Source organism: Zasmidium cellare (genome assembly GCF_010093935.1).
Source record: "Zasmidium cellare ATCC 36951 unplaced genomic scaffold M409scaffold_39, whole genome shotgun sequence".
NCBI classification, from domain to species: Eukaryota; Fungi; Ascomycota; class Dothideomycetes; order Mycosphaerellales; family Mycosphaerellaceae; genus Zasmidium; species Zasmidium cellare.
In genome coordinates, this window is record NW_022986983.1 from 222,225 (window position 1) to 246,488 (window position 24,264).

At 54.4% G+C, this 24,264-nt stretch overlaps 8 protein-coding genes across 8 annotated transcripts; 5 read left to right on the forward strand and 3 right to left on the reverse strand.

Annotated features, from left to right (window-relative positions):
- Positions 1-674: 674 nt before the first annotated feature.
- On the forward strand, positions 675-3,058 carry M409DRAFT_27844 (uncharacterized protein; the record flags this gene model as incomplete). Its single annotated transcript, XM_033808752.1, has 2 exons — positions 675-2,441; positions 2,495-3,058. 2 exons carry the CDS (start codon positions 675-677, stop codon positions 3,056-3,058), a joined length of 2,331 nt encoding a protein of 776 aa, XP_033662676.1.
- Positions 3,059-3,499: 441 nt separating this feature from the next.
- M409DRAFT_58864 (uncharacterized protein) lies at positions 3,500-4,087 on the reverse strand (the record flags this gene model as incomplete). Its single annotated transcript, XM_033814017.1, has 1 exon — positions 3,500-4,087. The coding sequence occupies one exon, from the start codon at positions 4,085-4,087 to the stop codon at positions 3,500-3,502; it is 588 nt and encodes a 195-aa protein (XP_033662677.1).
- Positions 4,088-5,042: 955 nt separating this feature from the next.
- Positions 5,043-6,305, reverse strand: M409DRAFT_27846 (uncharacterized protein; the record flags this gene model as incomplete). The annotated part of the gene is made up of 1 exon (XM_033808753.1): positions 5,043-6,305. One exon carries the CDS (start codon positions 6,303-6,305, stop codon positions 5,043-5,045), a length of 1,263 nt encoding a protein of 420 aa, XP_033662678.1.
- Positions 6,306-6,901: 596 nt separating this feature from the next.
- On the reverse strand, positions 6,902-7,362 carry M409DRAFT_69589 (uncharacterized protein; the record flags this gene model as incomplete). Its single annotated transcript, XM_033818364.1, has 3 exons — positions 6,902-7,064; positions 7,117-7,283; positions 7,333-7,362. 3 exons carry the CDS (start codon positions 7,360-7,362, stop codon positions 6,902-6,904), a joined length of 360 nt encoding a protein of 119 aa, XP_033662679.1.
- Positions 7,363-7,668: 306 nt separating this feature from the next.
- M409DRAFT_27848 (uncharacterized protein) lies at positions 7,669-8,753 on the forward strand (the record flags this gene model as incomplete). The annotated part of the gene is made up of 3 exons (XM_033808754.1): positions 7,669-8,455; positions 8,509-8,559; positions 8,614-8,753. The coding sequence occupies 3 exons, from the start codon at positions 7,669-7,671 to the stop codon at positions 8,751-8,753; spliced, it is 978 nt and encodes a 325-aa protein (XP_033662680.1).
- A 1,573-nt stretch (positions 8,754-10,326) lies between these two features.
- M409DRAFT_27849 (uncharacterized protein) lies at positions 10,327-20,155 on the forward strand (the record flags this gene model as incomplete). The annotated part of the gene is made up of 4 exons (XM_033808755.1): positions 10,327-10,610; positions 10,668-10,807; positions 10,859-12,841; positions 13,497-20,155. 4 exons carry the CDS (start codon positions 10,327-10,329, stop codon positions 20,153-20,155), a joined length of 9,066 nt encoding a protein of 3,021 aa, XP_033662681.1.
- A 454-nt stretch (positions 20,156-20,609) lies between these two features.
- M409DRAFT_69592 (uncharacterized protein) lies at positions 20,610-21,631 on the forward strand (the record flags this gene model as incomplete). The annotated part of the gene is made up of 2 exons (XM_033818365.1): positions 20,610-20,646; positions 20,721-21,631. The coding sequence occupies 2 exons, from the start codon at positions 20,610-20,612 to the stop codon at positions 21,629-21,631; spliced, it is 948 nt and encodes a 315-aa protein (XP_033662682.1).
- A 797-nt stretch (positions 21,632-22,428) lies between these two features.
- M409DRAFT_27851 (uncharacterized protein) lies at positions 22,429-23,673 on the forward strand (the record flags this gene model as incomplete). Its single annotated transcript, XM_033808756.1, has 2 exons — positions 22,429-23,475; positions 23,536-23,673. The coding sequence occupies 2 exons, from the start codon at positions 22,429-22,431 to the stop codon at positions 23,671-23,673; spliced, it is 1,185 nt and encodes a 394-aa protein (XP_033662683.1).
- Between the last annotated feature and the right edge of the window lie 591 nt (positions 23,674-24,264).

A 24,264-nucleotide genomic window follows, 5' to 3' on the forward strand; every position in this document is an offset into this window, starting at 1 on the left:
CCCAGTCGAGGCGGGCGGAAGGCGAGAGTCGATTCCAGCGTGAAGTGCCATGCCAGTCTGACAGCCGTAGTGGTGAGTTGTTCGAATTCTCAAACGATTGCTTGGTGCTGCTGAAGGTCGGACAGGCCCGGCCAACGCTCGCCTGCAGTCCAGGACAGGAGAGAAGAATTTGAAACACCAGCCTAGAGATGGTGAGGCCGTTACGCGCCGACCAGCAGATCATGCAGGATGAAGCCGCGCGATAAGCGACTTTCATAAATGAAGATTGTGGAAAGATATTCACACGCGTTGACGCGAGTTCCAGCCAAGATCCGAGTGAATGTTGTGACAGTAGTGAGAGTGGTGCTTGTGCTGCTGTGGAAGACGACAGTCAGTACGGAATACTGCAGTTGCGGTGTGGCCGTTTTACGGCGTACCATATTTCAATCAATCTTCAACCCTTCCACCTCGACAGCTTCACGCGAATCCCAAGCCCTTGCATCTGAACCACCGCGTCCCACCACACTCCCACTCCGCACCACCCCTACACCCAACGTCGCTCCTCACCAACGACCCTGCCGCCGTCGCCTTAGTCTCGCGATTCCGACGATACCAATCTTACGCCCATAGCGACGTCCGGCGATCCTCTCCAGCTCCTCCACGGCAGGCCCTTGTGGTCTCGCCAAAAGCGCGCCATGGCTACCGGCGCGGTCAATTCGAATCGCCTGAACGCTCCCCAGGCCTTCGTCTCTTCCTATGCACCGCGCGTACGAACCTACGGCAACTCGCTGTTGACGCCTGTCGTGCCCCAAACAATTCTCCCACCCGTCCGCACAACAAAACGAGGCACCACTGCCATCAACTACGCTGAGGAGTTTGACGATGATAGCATTGAAGACTCAGATGGTCCCCGACGGGCGACTGGCTTGCGCACCGCTCAACAGCGACGCGAGCCAGACCCTATGGTGGAGAAGGCGAAGGAGCTAGGCAAAGAGATTCATGCGCCTGTTGATGTCCAGGGCATCTGGCGAGATTGGATGGGCAAGCCGAAGCGTACCTTGACTGAGAGGCAGATGCATATTCAGTCTGCCTTGCCAACAACTCTCATACCTATCAAAATCGATCTGGACGTGGCTCCCTTTCGACCAGAGGCTGCATTGCCTACACCCGGGAACGCCAAAGACTTTGGCATTGATGAGAACCTGCCTGCCTACAAGGCGCCTGAGCCCACACCACCGTACCGGCTAAAGGATCAGTTTCTGTGGAATCTACACGAGGCCCTCATCACTCCGGACATGTTCGCTAAGACCTTTGTGGATGAGCTCGACTTTCCAGTCATGAGGAAGCAGGCTATGGTTCTGGAGATCGCGCAGCAGATACGTATCCAGCTTGAGGAGAACGCAGCCACGGCGCTGCATCCACTATTTCAACCAGAGGCAGTGAACCAGCCACCTCCCACCACTGCACCCACTCCTTCGATCCGACCTGCAATCTCACGAGAAGACTCCTCTACACCAATGCAGGCAGACACCCCCAGCGCTGGCTTCTTGCAGCTACCTCAGACCAATGGCCATCAGATCTCATCAGATCCACCCACACCAATGCCGAATGGTACTGCGACGCCAGCTCTGGCAGTGGCAGCGCAGCCCCTACCGAGAGATCCGTCCGCATCATCAGCACTCAATCCTCCAGATACGCACCGTTGTGTGATCACTTTATCCATCAACCTCCAGAACAGGCTATACACAGACAAGTTCGAATGGTCATTGCTACATCCTCCTGGTTTCCCGGAGATATTCGCCAGGCAAACATGTGCTGATCTTGGCCTGCCTGGAGAATGGGTGCCCATGATGGCGCATGCCATCTACGAGTCAAGCATGCGGCTGAAGAAGGACATGATTGACAATAACGGGACAATGGCTGGAGTTGTTGGAAGTGGCGTGGACGGTTGGGGGGTCATCGAGAATGAAGCCTGCGAATACCACGGCACGGCAGAGTCTGCGCTCGGCGTGGGTGCAGGTTGGAGATTTGACGAGGACGGTCTGGGTGTTGACTGGGAGCCCAAGATTGAAGTGCTCAGCAAAGAGGAGATTGAGAGGCGGGAAGGCGACAGAGAACGCCAGATCCGTCGGCAACGAAGAGAAACAGCCCGCTTCACTTCCACTTACACACTGCAAGGGCAGAGCAGTGGGCTGGGCGATTACTTTTCTGGTGGTCTTGGCTCTTCACAGCAAGCGACTGGAGGTGTCGATGATGAACGTATGGGGAGAGGCGAACGATCGAAGAAGAAGCGACGCTTTAGAAGTTTGTCACCAGTGGGCCGTGAGACTCCTGATGTTGCTGGCTTCGGTGGAACGACGAGTCAACTTTCTGAGGGTGAACGACAGTACTGGGCGTGCTCGCACTGCTGCATATGGGGCTCGGCAGTATGGGGTGTGCGAGATGGGCCTAATGGTCCGAGAGTAAGTGAAGCAGACCTGGTCGAAGACAGGAGTTTGACTAACATTCATTGCAGACGCTTTGCACCAACTGCGGTCTACTCTACGAGCGCGACAAGCGACTTCCACCTTGGAACCATCGCCTCTTCTACCACGAAAAGAACCAAGCCTCACGAGAAGCCAACATACCCCAATACAACCAAGCACCACCCGTCCGCCAACTCTCCCACCTCCAATCCGACCTCGCCTCCTTCCCCCAATCAACCCCAATCCAACCACTCCGTCCCCACCCTGGCCCCCAACGCGAAGACGTCAACCCCTCCTCGCACCTCTACACAGGCGCCTCCTCCGGCGGCCAAGGCCAAATCTCCGCCAGCACCATGGCTGACATCATCAACTACGCCGAACCCGGCGAAGACCTCGACTGGACGAAAATCACGGAACCCCGCGAGCGGAAACGCCTGCAGAATATCATCAACGGCCGCAAGTATCGTGAGCGGCGGTTGGCGGCGGAAGGGCACGGTGGTAGTGGAGGGAATTATCCTGGCGCGGCGGGCGTGGGCTCGTATCTCAGTCAGGGGTATGGACAGCGGCAGTCGTTGCAGGCTCAATCTTCGGGACTGGGGAGCTCGCAGAAGTAGGATTTGGTGGGCTCGCCGGGTTTCTGAAGGAGTGAGTGAGTTCTGCTGGTAGTAGGCATCTGGAATTGTGACTCATGCAATAGAGACTTTGTACTTGTATCGACAACGAGTGTATTAGCGAGGCGAAGAGAAAGCCGAGTAGCCTTGGTCAGTGAGACGAACGTCTCGAAGAAAAGCAAGATAGATGTCTTGGACGAAAGACGCATTTCGAAGAAAGTGTCATAAATATCATGTCCGATTCGCGGTTTTTGTATGCTAGCAAAAAAAGCTGATAGAAAGATTTTGAAAAGCAAGCGCCATTGATCCCTCCCTCGCTCGCTCCTCAAACGCATACACACGGAGCAAATACATCATCATATCGCCAGTAACAACCCCCCTTTCCCATAGCACCGCCAGCCAAGATGAACTCATGAACATGGTAGCAATATTTCCATAGATATCTCAGTTGCCGCCTCCGTCGCCAGTGGTAGCGACCTTCTTAGCCGCTGGCTCCTCTCCAGCATCCGGCTCCTCTGACTTTCTCTTCGCGCCCGCAACAGCAGCAGTAGATGCTGTCGTGGCCGCCGTCGCTGTCGCAGGGAGTGCAGGTGCAACAACCCCGTTCGGTGCCTTGGGCTTCAAGCCCACATTCCCAATGACATTCCTATCACCCACAACGGTAACGCCGCAGTTGATCGTCAAGTCGACCTTGAGAGGACGTCGACATGTAGGTGTAGCTGATGTCGACGACTTGTTGTTCACCGCGTTGATCTGATTGACGGCATGTAGCAGCAACGTGCTGAACTTGGTCGCATCCGCCAACGGCGTCGCGGACGTTGGGACAAGGTTCCCGGATCCTTGGATGCTGTGTGCGGCGTTGACGATGAGCTTGACAGGAGGGGAAGACTCATCGTCGGAGTCTTCGTCGTCGGAGTCCATGTCTGATTCGCTGTAGGGAGGTGGAGCGGTCGAAGGCGTCTGGTTTGGCTGTGTTCCATTGCGAGCTCGCTCGGCGAGGATCTTTTGCGAGAGGCGTGTGATGGAGTCCATGTCGAGACACGTGAGATCGGATAGCTCAGGTCAGGTGCGCCGGATTGCTATTTGACGTGTTGCGGACGGGTGTGGTTGATCCGATGCGGTGTCCTTAAGAGGAAGGAACAGGGCGATGTGTGTTTGTCGGTGCCCTCAGTTGGTATTGTTTTGAGATGGTGTGGTGTCGAAGACGAGGTGTGTAGGTGTTGGTTTCTTCGAGAAGAAGGTGTCGTATGGTGATGATGGCTGGTTGGTGAGGATGATGTGAGCCTTTTATGCTTGGCTGGCTGGCGGCAGTGAAGTGAGGTTGAGTTGAAGTGAAGTGAGAGGTGAGAAAGCGAAGTGCAGCGGGTGAACTTATGAGTGTGAGAGATCAACAGCAAGAGTGCGTGAGATTGTCAGGCAAATGCGCCGCGCATCTTGCTATTGTTGACTGCTATTGAGGTGGCCGCGACAATAGGAAGTTTAACTTTATTGAGCGAGCATGTGCAACCCACCCGGCCACAGCAGGAAGGCGAGACCCCTGCAGCGGCATAATTTTCCACGGCTCATCCTCGTCAACGTATGACTGTGCTGGGCGTATCATGATTCGCGGCGTGACTGATATCGCGCACGGTGAGGCAGAAATTGCCGCTGAAGCTTCAGGTGGTTGGTATTGTCGACAGGGCAGCGTATTGTCGACAATAGGAAACTAAGGTTTGCGCTAGTGGCTGTAGCGCGCCGAAGCCCGAAACTTCACTCGATGTGCTCGTGCGACCCCACCTCACTTCGACAATAGCAACCAGGCCCATTCACTCACAATTGTAATGCAGGCTGGGTTTGCTCACATTAAGGCAAAGAGCAGCCCAGCCTTGTTGATCGCATGTTGTGACTCATGCCAGCTAGCAGTCAGCCCAACCATTTCGTGGTTGAGGCTTTAACGTGGCGATATATTTCTCATCGCGGGACCTATTGCTGCCAATACACATGATATTTACACCGCCGGCCCTCGCCCTACCCACACACGAAAGCTCCTGAACGGACCTCTCCTGGCATCAGTGTTGTTGTATTGCCTGCCCGGACTCAACTCCAGTTGGTTCGTGCAGAAGTAAAGCCAGCCATCCAAAATCGCGCCCGAATCAGCATGCTGAATCATAGCGTTGCGCACCAACGTCTTTACCACATAATCTTTCGCCGGGATGAGTCCCGACCCTCCAGGCTTTACATCATCGACTGGCATCTCAAGTTCCGATTGTAAAGTGTCGACGTAGTAGATGGCGTTTTGCTCGCTTGCGAAAATGTACACTCTGCCGCGATCGTCCGCCGTGAATCCAGCTTGCTCCGAACCGCATTGTCCAGGATCTTGAACGGCGGCGAGGACTTGTTCATCGGTCAGGCTGCTATCGATGAGGGTTTCTTGGGAGAGGTAGTAGAATCTTCTCGATGCCAAGACACCCCAGAAGACTTGTCCACTAGCGAGAGCGATGCCATCCGCTCCTGTGGTACAGTAGCCTTTCTCTGTTTTGTTCCAGCAGTAGATGAGTTCGCTGTCGTAGGAACCGACGTAGCCAGGATCTGCTCTAACCACAGACGTGTTGAAAAGGCGCCTCACTGCACTGCCATCGTCTAAGTTGACAGCCAGGACTGAAGAGTTTGTAGATTCATCAGTAATAAATGCCCACCCATTCGTTCCAAGCGTGTTGTTGATCCGTACATCATTCGCATTCATGCCGTGAGCCAACAGATCTTGTGGTATGACATACGTCCGAAGGTGTTCGCCAGTTTGGTTGAAAGACATGATCTTAGCTCCTCCATTAATAGCGTCGCTCCCTGGTGTGGCGTAGTAAGGGATACCACTGTCGACAACCCAAAGCTGACCGATGGAGTCCAGCACCACGTTCTGAACATTGATGAAGCATTGTGATGGATCTTGACCTTGCGTACAGTTCTGGATGTCGGCACTGGGCCACGGCTTCTCGCCATTGAAGGATGTGCATATCACGACGTTGCTAGGTGTCTGGCCAGTGTTGCGAGGATAGGTGAGGTAAATGTTGTGCTCCAGGTCTACAGCTAGACCTGTCGGCGCTTGCTGCGAGTCGTGCACTCCCTGTATAGGCGGTCCCGTCACCCCATAGTCTTGAGGGTATGCGCCTCGACTGTAACCAGGCCCGAACGGGCGATACTCTCCTGTTGGCGTATCCCAGTAGGCAAAGACGATTGATGCGCTAGCGAGCGCCACCAAGAGGGTTCGCGTCATTCTTATAGATGGATGAACGATGAAGTAAGCAACGAACAAGACTTCCAACAGAGCCTTGGCCCGGGCTTCTTATTTTCTTAGCAACAGTTGTTCAAACAGAGCCAACAATTGAGAAGATACCGTCATAGACTCAAGTGTGGGGAAGACGTAGATCGGCTCGGGTCCACAGTGCGACCACAGGAAGCCGGTGGGACGTGGGTTGACACAGAAGTGTTCGCATACGATGCATTGTCGTACTCGCGGTCGATTGGAAAGGTACACCACGTCTCATGTTGGTACAGGACGTTCGGTACTTGCTGATGTCTCTGCTGAACGAACGAGCCCAACGGCTTTACGGCTTACTCCCATCAGCAAGTTCCCCTTTCTTTCAATCCGATGCGACCAGCTTCAAGACTTGAACCTGGCTTCGCACATTGTATGACAAGACTCGGAGCCTCCCACACGTGCGACTCTGGCCGGGATCCTTCCCATAACTCTAGTCGTTGGGTGTTTGAAGCCCTGCATGAGTGCTGACGAGCCCACATGCAATCCATACAATACTTCAAGGGTCGGCCTCAATTCCACATGGGTATCCAGCTGCTTCGGATGTCGCCATCTCAACCGCCACGCTTGAAGAGCGCTTCCATATGCTGTTGGGAATTGTTGTAAGTCGTTTCGAGATAGTGCAGCTTCTTCTCCAGGTTGGCGATCTCCGCTTTCACATCGGTTGCTTCCTTGGCCTGACGTCCCTTTACATCCTCGGTGGAGGTAAGGACAAACCTATTGTCATGTTAGCCGAGGCTGCCGGCAGTCGTACATGAGCATGTCCCACATCTTGCCCACTCCGTCATATATGGGCGTGTCCTTGGGCAGAGTGTCGAGCTCACTCGAGGAGAGCTGCAGCATCCGGTTCTCACGGTTTTTCGACGCAATCTGCGAACGGACGATGCCAAGCTGCTGCTGTGCGAATGCCGCCTTCTGCTCAATCTCCTGCAGTAGCTGAAATGGGGTCAGCGACCGCGGATGGAAGAGCCCGGAAATGACATACCTGCTGCAGCTTCTCGTTGGGGATGGCCATGTCTGGACGTTGCGCCGACCAGGTGAGGTCGATGTCGTCGGAGGCCAAAGACTCCTCAGCGTCTAAGCGAGTCTCCTCTGTCACGTGCGAGGCGGAGATGGCCGGATCCGGTGCGCCTCGGTCCAGTTTCTCGACGACTGACGTCGTGCAGCTGTCCACACGAACAGCTGTTTACACGAAGTTGTTTGTTGATGCCTGTCGTGTGAGCACCGATAAAAGATTGATGCCAAATGACAAGCAAACAAGCAATTCCACCGACATTACTCTAGGCTTTCTACCCGGGCTCCGCACCGACAGACAACCATAATGGCCCAACTCCGACTACCCTCGATTCCGTATCCTCCAGCGAAAGAGTTTGGCTACTGGAGCCCCATCACTTCCACGCTCACTTGGTGCGAGGAGAAGTACTACGCAACGACATATATCGCCGAAATTGTCAACTCGGTGACCAACTTGTTGGTCATATGGCTGGCCTTGGTCGGGGTTCACAACTGCCTTCGCCATGGCCACGATCGAATCTTCTTGATCACGTTTCTAGGGTTCTTGATAGTTGGATCGGGTAGCTTCGCCTTCCACTCGACGCTGAAATACCCCATGCAACTCGTGGACGAGCTGTCGATGATCTATACCACCTGTTTGATGACATGGGCGACCTTTGAGCACAAGCGCCCAGTCTTCGTCAAGACGATCCTGGCCGTACTTGTCGCCGGGCTTGCGCTTTTCATCACGCTGTACTATCACTATTTGCAGGACCCAACGTTCCACCAGACAGCCTATGCAATCCTCACGGCCGTCGTCCTGATCCGATCGATGTACATCATGGAAATGAACATTCGCCCATACTTTCGCAAGCGACGGCAAGAGCATGAGAGGGTCCAGGCGAGCAAAACGATATCCGAAGACGAGAAGCTGGAAGAGCGCAGACAAGATGATAGAGATCGATGGATCCTGAAGCAAATGTGGACAATGGTTGCATTCGGGTTGACCATTTTCCTTGGTGGTTTCGCCATCTGGAACCTGGACAACCTCTATTGCCAAAGGATTCGGATCTGGAGGCGCGAACTCGGTCTTCCGTGGGGTATACTCTTGGAAGGTCAGTGATCCTGTTGCTCTGATCTAACGAATTAGAGAGCTAACAAGTGAAAGGGCATGGATGGTGGCATCTCATGACTGGCCTCGGAGCCTACTTTTACATCGGTACTAGTATCGAAACTCTCGGTGTTAAGGACACTGCACTGACAAAGTTCCCAGTTTGGGGCGTGTGGCTCCGGCACTGTCTCAACGGCAAGACCGACCAGTACCAGCTGTCGTGGCCTAGCACGTTCACATCGATACCGCGTATCGTGCGCGATGAGACGAGGCACAATGGAATTCTTAAGAAGAAGAGCTGAGTCACTAGACGTCGAGACAGACGACGCGTTGACGAGCGGCACTATGAAATTTGCTCCGATAGAGTAGATACCAACAGGATATAACACTGCATGTGACAGAAATGCTGCTGCAAAGACCGAAGATCCTTGGCCGCACGCGGAACAAGCGGCTTCACCTCTCAGTGCGATAGCGAAAGTGTGGGTCGGGCAGAGCACGGGCAGAGCACGGGCAAAGCGACCAAAGTCGATGAACTGCGATCGCTCCGTCACGGAGTCGCTCGATGCGAGTAAGCGTGGCATGCGCGGTCGAACGTTAGCGACAGGCCATCTCCGTTTGTGCGCTGCCGTACCCTTCGCGAAGAATGGCGCAACACAATTCGCTGGTACGTGAAGCGGCTGCGCGATGCTTTTCAGAAGCAAAACACGGCGCGGCGTATAACATGGACAAGAGTTCAGATGGCAGTCCGTCCACGATTGGCTTTTCCTGTGGCTAGCAACGCACATGTGGATGGCGTTTCGACTCCGCAGTCAAATGTCACCCGACCTGCGACATCCTTCTTCACACTTGATGTTTCGATGGGTCTCGATTTACCGCATATGCCGCTGCCATAGAGGCGTCACGATTACTGCGATTAATAATTGCTGGCACGCTGGAAAAGCATCAGCGAGCCGCAACATACCAGGATATGTCTGGTGGCACAAATCGCAGTCGCTTACCGGTTCGGCTGCGGCCGTAAGGGAATAGCAGAGTAAGATCATATGTCAAAACGACTTCTCGCAACGACGACTCGTACAGTCAGACGCGTGCAGAATACGGAACCCATTCTCCGAGTTAGGTGCGCCGCTCCACGAGCACCCGCCGGAGCCAAGTGCGCGAGTTGCACGGTACGCCGGTTTTCCGAAGGTATGTACATACGACTGTACAGACGTCGACGTCGACGTGCCGATTGCGGCATCCAAGCCTCGCGAGTTGCGAGCAGAAGTCGTCGCGGCCGGGCGGTGGCAAGGCGAGGAGGGGACCAGACCCGCTTGAAGTGGTGCTTTTGTGGGTGCTCCAACTCCCAAGCAACGTCGTTCCCGGCGTCTCCCACCTCCACCAGCACTCGCACTAGTGGCTGTGGGGACTCCAGACTTTTCCAACGGCAGCGTCTACATAATTGTCCACAATGGCGAGGACGCGGCAGCAGCCTTGCTCACTGATCAAGTGGTACAAAGCATGGCGACAGGTACAGAGGTGCGCGGAGACCGCGGGATATGATGCTGGATGTCGGGCATGTCGAGCGTCTTCGCATCATCTCATCATGCTGGCAGCGCAGGTAAGCCGAAGCACAAGGGACGCGCTACTGGCCTGGTCTGCGTGGATCGTGCATGTGTTCCTCTCACTGCAATGGCCATCCAATGACTTGGCGGAGATAACTCGCGCGCTAGGACTCGTTTTATATCATCCACCCTGCCCCTCTGGTGGATCGCGGGACCTAAGGTTTGGCGCTTCTTCTGGCTGTCTCTCGTCGACGTGCTTTCTTTTCCACTCCGTCCTCGATTACCTACTCTCGCACTCCTGTGTTCTCGCCCTGCTGCTTACCTACACCCAACAATGGGCTCCATAGCCATGGACGCGCATGCTCCCTCAGAGGCTTCGTCCTCGCCCTCGGATACAGTCGAAGTGCAGACCCAACCAGCGAAGCGGACAGCTGCCGATGCAGGTCTGAAAGCCAATGGCATGCGCCCAGCGAAGAGCGTCAAGAGAAGAGCTTCCAAAGCCTGCCAATGTTGTCGCTCACGCAAAGTGAGATGTAACGTCGTTGAGCATGGCCCGCCGTGCACGAATTGCCGTCTTGATGAGGTCGAATGCATCGTGTCGGAAAGCAAGCGCAAGAAGTAAGTTGAGGTTCCTCTTGGCCCGCTTTGGCAGCAGGCATGCTCACGAGGCTTCAGGAAATGGCCTACCAACGGCATCGAAGGCTCGCCAGGTCAGACGAAAGGCGGTCTTCCTTACAAGTCGCCGATGTTTCCCATGTCCGCACAACCGCCATACGAGCCCATCAAGCGCTCTGAACATGTACCGCACGCTTTGTGTCAGTTGCCATCATCTCCAGCGGACTGGCCTGTACTGACGAGTGCCGTAGATCAAGACCTTGGTAGAGACATGAGCTTGAGTGCACAAACACCGAGACCATCCATCTACGCGCCTGACATGGTCATGAATCTGCAACGAATTGGTCAGAAACCATCCGTGTCCGACCCTGCACCTCTCATGGCCGGCCTAATGCCACCCATTCTGCCCTCCTACAACCTGCCTCTATTCATTAAACCTCTCCCTTCGAAGCTCGACCCCGAAGATCTGGTGTATCTCGAGAAGAAGGGTGCTCTGACAATACCGCCTGAGCCATTGCGAAACGAGCTGCTGCGGAACTTTGTGGAGTTCATTCACCCCTTCATGCCGTTGTTGAACGTACACGAGCTGGTCGCGACGATCGATCGAAATGACGGCACTGCTCCTGTGAGCTTGTTGCTCTTTCAAGCGATCATGTTTACGGGCATTGCGACTGTCGACGCGAGCTTGTTAAGGGCCGCTGGATACGCCACCCGCAGAGACGCACGGCGAGACTTCTTTCAAAAGACGAGATTGTTATACGACTTCGATATTGAGATCGATCGCATTTCACTGATCCAGTCTCTGCTGCTGATGACATATTGGTACGAGACGCCAGACGATCAGAAGGATAGTCATCATTGGATGGGCATCGCAGTCTCTCTTTCACACACGATCGGCCTCCATCGAAACCCAGACAAATCTGCTGCGATGGATGATTCGAGAAAGAAACTGTGGAAGCGCATCTGGTGGTCGACATACATGCGCGATCGTCTCGTGGCTCTTGGCATGCGGCGACCGACTCGCATCAAGAACGCAGATTTCGATGTGCCGATGCTTACGATCAACGATTTCGAGTCGACGGTGCTTCCAGACGGCATCTCTTGCATTCCGGCTGATTGCAGACTTCTACGAGATGTTGGGATGCAAAATCAGTTGGCACTGATGTGCATCGAGAGCGCCAAGCTCTGCATCTGTATGAGCCATGTGCTGTCTGTGCAATACTCGGTACTCAACAGCAACCACGGTGTGCTGAGCGAAGAGGGTAGCACCCAGACAACTTTCCGTCTTGCTAGAAAGCGAGACCCAGAGGTCAACGAAGTGCAGACCTGCGATAAGGAGCTCCAAGATTGGAAGAACGAGCTGCCTGCTGAAGCTCAGTATGCGGTTCCGTCATGGCAGGATGTTGATTCTGGACTGGACAGCATCGTGCTGAACCGTTCTTTGCTGCACATGATCTACTACGCAACACTTTCCGCCCTGCACCGCCCGCAAGTATTGCCGTCGACAGCAATACCCCCGAGGCAGACACAGTCAGACATGCTCGAACAATCTCGAAAAGCAGTCAGGCTTGCGGCGAACGAGATTACGAACATTGCTTACGGGCTGTTCAACCTCGACATGGTGAGATATCTTCCAACGACGGGTGTTACTGTTCTCCTGCCTGCCATCATCATCCACTTGCTGGATATCAAGGCCCCAGATGAATCGACTCGAAGGACGAGTTTGCAAGGCTTTTGCCAATGCATGCAGATCATGGGCAAGCTGAGAGACATCTACGCTGCCGCCGACTACTCTACGGCGTTCCTCGAGGCAGCGATCCGCAAAGCAGAAATCACACTGCCCCAAAAGTCGGATGAGATCAAGGAGCCGCGAAACATCATTACGTCGGCCCAAGGCCTCGTCGATGCTGGCCGCAGAATGCAGCTCATGCCAGCTGGGCAAGAAACAGGTGCGCTCACCCCACCGCCGGATGATTCCCGAACGTCATTCGAGAACGACCAACTCACCGACGACGACATTGCACGGAAGCTGAACTCGTATCTAGCATCGACGCCACCGGATTCTGAGAATCAGAACGCTGGGGAGCAGGTGGACCTGGGCATACAGCCTGATTTTGAGCACGACTTTGACAATTTGATCAACCTCGATGCGGCGGGCGATGTGTGGTCGCTGGAAGACGGATATGCAGCGATGAGTGGTGAGACTGGCGGGTTTACGATGGATTGGTTGAATGGTATGAAAGATGACGGCCTTTCTGCTCCTGCTGTAGAAGCGTGATAGATATGAGATTGAGCAACAAGCAAAAGCGAAACCAATGTGATCCTTCACTATTTCTTGAGGATGGTGACAGGACAAAAAACATGACATCGATGAGAAGCATTGTGGCCCAAGAACGTGGCGATCGCTCATTTGATAGGGCTGTGAGATCAAACTTAGACCGAGGCGAGTGCCAGGGGAATCTTCGGTGCCTGTAGCACACCTCTACTGCGCACCACACCTCTCCGTCCATATACATCCGCATCGACGGGCACCGCAAGCACCTGTTGTCGCTGTCGTTCTTCCTCACTCTCGATGCGTGCTTAATGCTCTTATGCGTCTGTTTTTGATGGCGATTGTCGCTCCTTGACCCAACCCCCGTCCTCTCTTTTGTTGAGCATACTTTTTGGACCAGAAATTCACCCGCCGTCTGACCGCGTCGGCACGGCAGCTACCCCTGCGAAATACACATCTCGACGCGTTATACATCCAGCTGGAGTGTGTGGAAGACGGTATACCGTCGATGAGCGATTCGTAGTCGCTCTGCGGTCGTTGGAAACGTGGAAGGTCGGTCGTTGCAGCAATCCTCTGGCTCGCGGGCGTTGGGCATCGCTAACCACCGATCGACCCAGGCACAACCGCCACCACGTCCTCAGCACAACCGCCTACGTCGCCGCCCATTGTCAAGTATGATGGCATTGTAGCCGACCATCCTGAGTCTTCGTTGCTGCACGAGGGATTGAGCCCGGAGATCGCGCGTCTGCCTCCTCCACGAACGCCTGCGAGCTTAAGGAGTAGAGATACCAGTTCTGCATACTACACTGCTGCGTGGGGCTCGCCATACGACCTCTCGCCGTCTCAATTGTCGCGATCCGCACGTACCGCTGTCTCTGAGCAGACTGCGAGCGAAGACGCCAACGAGCTCTCGCCTACACCAAGCTTTGGACTAGAGCACTTGATTCCAAGTCGCCTTAGCGACCTCAGTCTTCCTCAACACGATACATCGGCATTGGGCATCTATCAGCCAGTCCCCGACCACTCGCAAACTCCACGCTCGCGTACGCAACGTTGGGTCCAACTGCCACAGCGGGAGGAGCAGTCAGAACGTATACATTGGTGGAGCGACGAGTCGGTGCACAGCAGATCTGATAGCGAAAGTAGAAGACCTCGCGCACCGTCTTCTTCGAGCTCGATACAGCACTCTAGAGATAGAGTTAGCAGGCTTGGGCATAAATCCCGGGAGAACAATCGGACATTGGACCAGCAGTCCTTTTGGAATACCCTACGTGGACAGAAACCTGATAATATGGCAAGCTTGCTAGATTCACGATGGGCGGCGACGCCGGAGCCGGCATTCGACCAACAGCAACAGGCTAGGCCGGTGGGAGAGGACACGAAGCCGAAGGATGGTGTACTTTCCTCCAGATGGGCAGACGCTGCGGAGTTTGAGCCAAGTGAGAAGAAAGAACAGGACGATGTTGAGGAGAAGCCAGTCGAAGGCATAACTGCGTCAAGATGGGCAGACACACCAGAGCCAGATCCGGAAGAGCAACAAGAACAGGAGAAGGCCGAGAAGCCAGAAGCCAACGCAGAGGAGCCGTCAAACCCTCAAGAGGTTGCAGAGAAGCCAACAGACGGCGTTTTCGCTTCCAGGTGGGCTCCCACGCCGGAGCCGCCAGCAGAACAAGATGGTGCATCGGAGACGATACCAGAGACGCAGGAAGAGGCTACTCCAACCACTCAAATTGCAAGCACGTCTCCTGACGTTCAAATGGATGGCAAGAGCAACGAGATGCCGGAGGAGGTCGAGGAGGAACAAAAGGATGCAGCATTGCCAGACACGGGGCATGAGCCAGTTGACGTTCCAGTGGATACAGCTGAACCTGATGTGCCAGAGACGACTACGCCTGGCGAGACTCTACAACCCAATCCACCCGTGACTACGCAGCATCTGGAACCTCCTCGCCTCAGGAAGCGCGTGAGCTGGCGAGGGAAGAACATTGTTATTTCCATACCAAGAATCGACTTCGATGCAGCTGGCATATCCCAGCCCCTGAGCGAAGTCGAAGTTCAAGAGCGGTTGAAGCAGTTTCAAGATGCGGGCTACAACGTCCTAGGCTACGATTTGACTTACGAGGAAGCTGCTGGTGATCCTGCTCAAGTCAGAGCCATCTTTCCAGATGAAACAGAGTCCCGTCAAGCACCAAATCGAGAAGAGTACAAGGTGCTCCTGCCGGATCTTCAGAAGTGGAGAGCATACACAGACTGGCTCACCGAACAGAAATTGGCTGCCCTTGGTGTGACTCTTGGGATTGAAGAACCACCGCAGCCACCGGCGCCTGCGCAAGATATGTCTCGACAATCGTCTCAGCAGTATCCGCCCCTACCTTTCTCGCCGCCACTGCCGACAGCATCGGCCGGTAGCAGTAGCATGGGCCGTCCAGGACTTGTTCGTGGTCACTCACACACAATGTCTGTTGCTTCTCCAGCTTCGCCTCTGAACGGACCATTCGGACATATGCACCGACACTCAACTTTCACTGGTCCCATTGGCCTTCCCCAGCTACAGCAGCCACCGCAACCACAGTCCCCAGGGATCCCTGGCTTGCAGCCTTTCTCCCCACAGCAACAACTTGCGTTGTCAGGCTTGCCGCGTGGCGGCTCACCTGCCCAGATTTCTGCTCTTAGACAGGAACTTGGCTCTATGCGCGGCCCTGGTTCGCCCTTGAACCAACAAATGTTACCTCAATCTCCTCAAGATTACAGTAGAGGTTTGGTGGACGACCAGAGGCGGAGACAGCACGCGTACTCTCAGTCCATGCAGCAGCCAATGATGCAGCAAACATTCATGTCGCAAGGCTCTAGTCTTCGTCCAACTCCCGCACTGCCGGAGCTGCCTGAAGATGAAGACGAGGAAGAAGAGGATATGGAGGGGTCAACTCCTCCGACTTACGTTCCACCACATAAGAGAGTTCAGGCAAACACCGAAATCGCGGTCCCGACTCCAAGAGGTCACCGCCACAACATCAGCGAAGGCCTCGAGCGAGAACTTCTCGAAGCTGAACAACGGCAAAAGGCTGCAAGCAGAGACTGGATCGAGGTCACTGAGGAGGAAGAGCAGCCATCGATCCTGCCGTATCCGAAGTCGAATGGCTTCCAAACTCAGATGCCACCTCAGCCTGTTGAACGAGATCCTCTCGGCTCCGAGCATCCTGTTCAAGAAACGGCACATAGCCGCAAGAAGAGCGCTTCCCGATTCAATGTGGCAGCGCCCTCCTTTACCTTCAACCCTGGCGCTAACTTTCAACCTGGAGCAAGCTTCCAGCCAGCGCCGACTTTCCAACAGCCTGGCGCTTTCCAACCTCCACAGTCTACATTCACTTTCGGCGCACCTGCACCCGCAGCGAATGAACAGAGCGCCCAGACTCATCGTCGGCATCAATCTTCCGGTTCCTTCAACGCCAACGCGCCGTCATTCAAGCCGGTCATTTCTGAATTCAGCTTCTCGTCCTCGGGGCCAACGTTCAAGACCAATGGCACTGCTGAAGAAGCATCCAAGAAGAACATTGTCGATGAACTGCCAAGCATCTTTGGCAAGATCGACGTTCCCGATATCGTCAAGCCGGCCCGGAGGTCAAAGGCCATTGCTATCGTTCGTCCTGAAGAAGCTCAAAATGTTGGATCTGGCACCGACTTCGAGGACGATGAAGGACGTGTGGCTCAAGGCGATGCGAAGAGGAAACAGGCGCGCAAGATCGGCGACGATGGCGATCAAGTGCCACTCTTTGCAGAGCCAAGCGCGGCTCCTGCTCTACCAGTGCCACCGGAGAAAGTTCTTGGATCGAATGTCAGTAGCGCAACGACCGCAGGCGCGGAGCAAGCCCCAGAAGACACCCCAGCAGGCCTTGAAGCAATCGCCGAGAAGCCCGAGGAAGATGTCAGCACCCAACCTACCAAGGAAGACGACGTTCCCGAGGCGACGACAGTCGCTGACAAGCCTGCTGAGAAAGAAACACACCACAAGCACAAGCACTCGAGCTCGTTGTCTGCATTGGCCAGGCCATTCCAGCCTCCCGGAGGTCCACCAGTCGAAGAAGAGCCAAACGAAAAGCACCATGAACACTTCAACTCGATCAGTGAATTGGAAGAAGGCGAGATCAGGGAAGATGGTACACCTTCTGTGTCTCCCATTCGAGAGCACGCTACTCTGCAGCGTGATTTCGCTCCATCCTCTGCTAGACCTCCGCCGCCGGTGGAGTTCTCTTCACAGGAACGCATTGACAAGGTTGAAAACCATGAGCCGTCATTTGATGAGATCGATGCTGTTATGCGTCAGCTCAACGCAGATGATTCAGAGAAGGAGACCGTCAGAGATGCTTCGCCAGCCCGATTGCCAAGCCCTGGTTCTCATCCCATGAAGGGCGTGACTTACCTGGGTGAGTGGTCGCGCAGCGATGCTCCGAGCCCCAGTCCAGACCGCAAGCAGCTGGATGCTGCTCTCGAGCGTCCTGAAAGCGTAGGTCAGGATCTCAATGGTTGGCCTCAGGTTCGCCAGCTCAACAGAGCAGAGGAAGCTCCAACGAGCGACTGGTCCGGCATGCTCTCGCCTCCTGATGAGGAGAAGCTGCAACAACGCAGCAACTTCTTCGACAGTCACATCGATAGTATTATCGGCCGTGTCGTCGAACAGCGTCTTCAGCCTCTCGAAGAGAGTCTGCGGCATATTCAGAACAACGTCGGCCGTGGTAACCGCTCTACAGATCTCAAGCTACAGCGAAGCTCTTCGAATGTGGAGAGCGATGCTGACGACGAGGATGAAGGCTCTGATGAGCAGAAACAGCGACCCATCTCCCGTGGACGAGACAAGCGTGTCGATCAAATCAAGGCTGTCGTCTTGGAAGCACTCCGTGAGCAGAGCCCTGTACGCTCGCAGACCGCCATCGACGTTGCTGAGCTTCACTCTGTCTTGGCGGATATGAAGGTTTCCTTCGCCAGAGCTGCATCTGCCAGCTTGGAACTTGATGATATTCGTGCCGTTGTGGAAGACTCCCTGAACCGACAAAGTCAGGCTGTTGTACCTATTGCTCTTGATGAAAGCAAGGAGACGCATCGCCGAGAGCTCTCTGAACTGGAGGGTCGCCTCAACGAGACACTTGCTGGAGCGCTTGAGGAGGCTAACCACCGCCGTGCAATCGAGGAGCGAGAGACGGAAGCCAGGCGGCAACTGCGCCTGGCAGAAGAAGAGCTCAATTTGCTAAGAGACTCGTCTCGGGACGAGGAGTCGAAGATCCGAGCAATGGAACAAGAACGCCAGGATCTCCTCGATCGTCTGGATAGATCTGAGGATGCCCGCCGAAAAGCAGAAGACAAACTGGAAGATGCTGAAGCAGAGAAGGACGCTTTGCAGGCCACTCTTGAAGAATACCGAGTGTCGAGCAACAAATGGCGCCAGGACATTGACGATGGCAAACTTGCTCGTGAAGAGCTCGAGAACACAATCGCCTCGATGGAGCGTCAAAATGAAGATTACCAGGAATCTTCTAGCGGCATGAAGCGCAGACTTGAGAAGCTCCATTCCGACATGGCGACCGCGGCAGGCCAGCTTGCGAGCGAGAAGGCTGTCTGGAAGTCCAAGGAAGAGGACTACCGTGCCAAGATCGAGGTCTTGGAATCGCAGCAAGTGGTTGCCAACAGAGAACGTGTGCAGCTTGAGGACGAATTGCGCGTGATGCGCTCCAACGCCATTGGGGCTGCAGAGTCTCAGCATACGATTGAGCATTTGAGAGCAACGAATGCATCGTTGGATGAGATGGTCCGCAAGATGCAAGGCGACCTGACTGAACAACAGGTCCTAGCTGTCCGCTTCGAACGACAATTCCACGACGCCCAGGAGTCTGGACGAGCTGAAGTGCACCGGACTCGTATGTCTCTTGAGACGGAGGTCGAGGCCGCGAACAACCATGTCAATCTCGTTAGAGCCGAGCTTGAGACTGAGTTGTCAAGAGTTCGTACGGAGCTTGAAAATGCCAAGATGGAAGCCGACACTGCGAAGGCGCGTCACGACCACCTCATGGAGGAAGAAGAGACTGCGAGAAGGGAGGCCCTTCGCAAGGTCAACCACTCCAACAGCGTTGCATTGGACGAAGCACGCCACAAGTACGAGTCAGCTATTCAAGAGTTGACGACCCAACAATCTCGAGCACTGTCGCAGGCCTTTGAGGACAAGGAACGTACGGAGGGCCTCTTGAAGGAAAAGTTGGCATTGTCCGAGGCCAAACTGCAACACTACCAAGAGAGAGTCTCACATCTCGAAGAGCGTTTGGAGGTGGCCAAATCCGCCGCCCAGGCCGCTGCCTTGAGTGCCAAAGCTTCGAAGACGTTGTCTCCTCCAAGCTCGTCGGCCGGTTTGCCATCAGCTGGTATACCAGAGAAGGTCTCCCCACAGGCGTTGCGGGAATCAATACTCGTACTCCAAGAGCAACTGCAAGAGCGTGAGACACGCATCGAACGTCTTGAGGCTCAGGTGCAGCACGAGGGCGTTGCAAAGGTCAAGGAACGCGACACCGAGATCAACTGGCTACGAGAACTACTTGCGCTCCGCAGTGATGAGTTGACTGAACTCGTCAACACTTTGTCTCGTCCCAACTTCGATCGTGCGACTGTTCGAGATACTGCGATCCGAATCCGCGCCAATCTTCAGATGGAGCAGCAAGAGAAAGAGCGATCTAACAAAACTGCTGGAGGCCTTGGAGGACAAGCCCTTGCAAGTCTCACCAGCCTGACGAATTCGCCTCGAGCTGCTCAGTTGTCGTCCGCCTTCAACAAGTGGCGGGAGTCCATGGAGAGCTCTGCCTTGAAGAGTCAACAGCGACCGGGCGCAGGAGCTCGTTCTTACACGCCATCCAAAGTCAACACCAAGCCACAGCCACCTTCACGATTCCCCTCCGGACTCATGACTCCTCCAGCCAGCAATCTGCGAAGCTCACCTGCTGCAGAAGGAACGGTGTCGCTTCCTCCGCCGCAGTTGAATTCCAGACCAGGATCCAAGTCTTCGGCCATGGACCAAACTGATGAAGCCGCGAAGCCTCGCAGCAGGCACACCTCGGGGACGTCAGAACGTCCGAGCACACCACTGTTCCGTGAACAGAGCTACGACCGCGATGCTGAAGACCACAAGGTCGACATGCAAACGTTTGAAGATGACGATCTGGACGATGTCGCTGATTCCGAGCCTCCAGCTTTCCGAAGCCTCGAGGCGGAGCTTGAAGATGAGGGAGGAATGGAGGAGTAAGTCTCTACGTGAGAGAGACATGTTGTCGGATGTTCCGCAAACAAAAATTTCCTTTGTAATAATTCGCGAGTTGTGCTCGGAGGAAGCTGAGCTGGGTCGTGAAATGCATATTTCTGGCGGCGCGAGATACCCCCTGCGATATACCCAGACTGGAACTTGTGCTTTTGATCTTGCGGAAATGTAATTTGCAGCGTACAGATAGTATATAGTGTTATTTACCCAGCTCTCCACTGCCCAAAGTTGTATATCTTGCTCCATTGAATTTGTTTGGAAGTTGTTTGCTGGACGGGCTGTATCGGAGGCACGGGCCAAGCCTGCATCTGAGTCTACAGCGTCATCTTTCGACCCCGAAGATTCTTCGTTTTGATCATTAATACAATCGCATTCGCACAACTGCATAAAATGACGGCAGTCCACGAGGGAGCGTGAAGATGATAGTTGATTGAGGACAGCGATGTCTGATGGAGCTCCGAAACGCAAGACGAGTTCAGGTACGCAAAAACCCATCCCACCACCAGCGCTTTGCCTCTCCAAGCCGTGCCGTTGACTTTACTCTTGCAAGCAGGCTTTCACTTCGTCGCCGGTCTTGGATCCGGTGTAGCCAGCGCTTTTCTCCTCCAACCCGCCGACCTCCTCAAGACACGCGTGCAGCAGACAAACGCTTCATCTCTACGGCACGCCCTTCGCGATGTCCTCAATGGCCCCAATCCGATCCGCCAGCTGTGGCGAGGCACGACGCCTTCGGTCATCAGGACGGGACTGGGCTCGGCGCTGTACTTTGGCATGCTCAATCAGATGAGGCAGTATGTCGCCCGGATGCCTGGCCTCGTGACGCCCGCGCAGAGTGAGCTGGTGGTGAAGGGGTCTTCTGCGCTGCCGAAGTTGGGGAATGTGGCGAATTTGACGACGGGGGCTTTTGCGCGGGTTGCGGCTGGGTTTGTTCTCAACCCGATGACGGTGCTGAAGGTCAGATATGAGTCGTCGCACTACTCGTACTCGTCTCTTGCGGGTGCCGCGAGGGATATTGTGGCGAGAGAGGGTATGCGAGGGTTCTTTGCGGGTTTTGGAGCTACTGCCGTGAGAGATGCGCCGTATGCTGGGCTGTACGTGTTGATCTACGAGCAGGCGAAGACGCAGTTTGGTGCGTTGTCGTCGGCGGTGTCAGAAACTGCTGGAGATGCTGCTTTGCGTTCAGTATCCAGCTCGGCCTCGATCAACTTTGTATCAGGCGTGGTGGCGGCGACGGCTGCGACTACCTTGACGAATCCATTCGATGCGATCAAGACACGACTGCAGATTGCACCTGGACGCTATCGGAATATGATACAGGCGGCGAAGATGATGCTGAGGGACGAAGGCGTACGGAGCATGTTCAGCGGTCTCAGTCTGCGCATTGGTCGCAAGGCTATCAGCAGCGCCTTGACCTGGACGGTGTACGAGGAGTTGATTCGAAGAGCCGAACGGCGGCTTCTGTGAGAGTGATTCCAATCAACTTCACTTTTTCCCATCTTCATGTACAGTAGATTTATCACGATAGCACTGCTTAATAAAAGACATCCAACTTCACCGAACAGATATCGCCGGCACTGCTACTACTCATTCTAGATGTCTCATCGGCTCGGACAGAATCTGAGCCGTTGAGCGCCACACCAACGTCTGTGTCCTACGCTGTTTTCAACGCATCTTTCGCCTCGAGCCGATTTTTGTGAAAACAAATGGCGCTTGGGTTGGCCCGGTGGCTGACGAGACAAGGAACCAATTCCATACTTGTCACTGGTCTCGTCGACCTCGCCGACGAGTTTGATTACCAAAGTGGACCCCAATGGTGGCATTTATGCATTGAATGGTCGTTCCCTAAACCGCATTCGGGTGCGAAATGGATCTTAAATTGGTCCCTGCTGGTGGCAGGCTTCTCCCCGGCAGCCGGATGCACCCACGGACCTCACGCGTTGTCTCCTGACGACCACGACTCTGTGTAGCGTGCTATTATTACTGTTCGGAGAATACGTTTTCTTCTGTTGTAGCTGCGTCTGCTGTGATATATCATCGTCGACTCTCGTTTTGTACTTAAGACTTCTTCGCCTTCCCCGTTGTAATATACAGACGGACACGACTGCCCTTTCGAGCCCCTGCGCACAGAGACCCGGATTCAGGACTGCTTACAGTTTGTGTCAGCGGCCAAGAGATCCTGAACAGAACCTCTCGACTATAAGACGGCTTCACTTCTAAGAACGACAGACTACTCACCAGAAAGACTCGAAATCTAATCAACCATGACTCAAATCCGCAACATCGTCATTCTCGGAGCGTCCTTCAGTGGACTGGGGACCGCCCACTACATCGCCAAGCACATCTTGCCGCAACTGCAAAAGACGGCAGACACCAAGTATGTGCTGCACCTCGTCGACCCTTCCACTCACTTCTGGTGGCACATCGCCGCACCGCGTGAGATTGTGCTGCCGCAGAACTTGAAGGCCGAACAATGCTTCGTTCCTATCATGGATGGTTTCAAGCAGTACGGCAATCTGAGGGATTCCATCATCTTCCACCATGGCACGGCTAGCGCTTTGGACACCGAGGCGAGGACTGTTACTGTTTCGCTGCACGAGGGCGGTTCGGAGAGTCTGGAGTACTACGCTTTGATTATTGCTACTGGTGTTCGATCGCCGACTGCCGCTACCACGCTTCACGGTGACCATTCGATCTCTCTGAAGGCTCTGAAGGATCTCAACACGAAGCTCGCATCTGCCAAGGAGGTTCTCATCTCAGGTGGAGGACCCGTTGGTGTGGAAATTGCGGGAGAGGTGGCCATCCACTTGAAAGGCAAGGCTAAAGTCACTCTCTACTCCGGCTCTTCCAAGATCCTTCCCGTCTTCAGCGAGTCGCGAGCGGCCAAGGCTCAGAAACTCCTCGAGAAGAACGGCGTCACTGTCGTCCACAACGCCAAGACTACAGGCAGTCAACAAACGGCAGATGGAAAGACTGAGGTCACGCTCGATAACGGCAAGACTGTCACCACCGATGTCTACATCCCTGCGTATGGTGTGACTCCAAACACTGAGTTCGTACCGGAAAATCTCAAGACCAAGTCAGGATATGTGCAGACGAACGCTACGACGCTCCGTGTCGATGGAGCTGGTGCGCGTGTCTACGCCGCCGGAGATGTCGCTGCCGTGGACGCTGGCGGCGTGCTCAACATGTACAACACCCTCCCAATCCTCGGAGCGAACATCGCCCACGACTTGTTGGCAGACGCCAAGGCTGGCAACGTGGCTGAGAAGAAATACACTTTCAAGCCAGCCGAGACTCAATTTGTACCGGTAAGTTTCCTGAGTTTCAGTCATTGGTAATAGCGACGCTAACGACTTTTTCTTCTACAGGTCGGTCCCAAGGCTGGTGTGGCAGCTTTCAACGGGATGGGTATCCCTGGCTTCGTCGTTTCGATGGTCAAGGGCAAGGACTACATGATCGGGCAGATTCCCGGCTTCACGGAGGGGAAGAAATTCGTCAAGGCATAGACGCCAAGGGGACAGGACGTGAGAGTGCGAGTGATTTTCTTGGTTCGGATGTGTTGGAGTGTGTCTTTCCCTCGATACCCATAGGCTAATTGTAGAAACTTTTTTTAATACCTGTACCTGATGACCTACAAACTGCATACACAAACTTTATTCTCTAGCACTGGACCCTTTTCAGATGATTGTTTGGTACCTGGGAAGTGATAAGCAGCTAAACAAAATCCTGTGATAGGTGTGAGCAAACAATAGGCCAATCATTCATTTACGAAATCATCAGCTGCTGAAAAAGCTAGTTTCGAGCTACGTTATTCACCTATCCAAACTTTCATCTGAATTTCTATACTTGGCCAGTGTGCACTTAGCCAGCACCTATAAGTATCACATAGGGGCCTGTCATGGATCTGTTCATAGCGAATTCAAACAACAACACCATCCACAGGCAACAGCAACTTCCATCAACAGCGTCCAACATCGACTATATTGACTGCCATCAGCACCACTACCTCTCGTCAACACCACTTCTCAGCACCACTACCTCTCATCAGCACTACCTCACATCAACAATACTACCAACCCACAATATCACCAGCACTC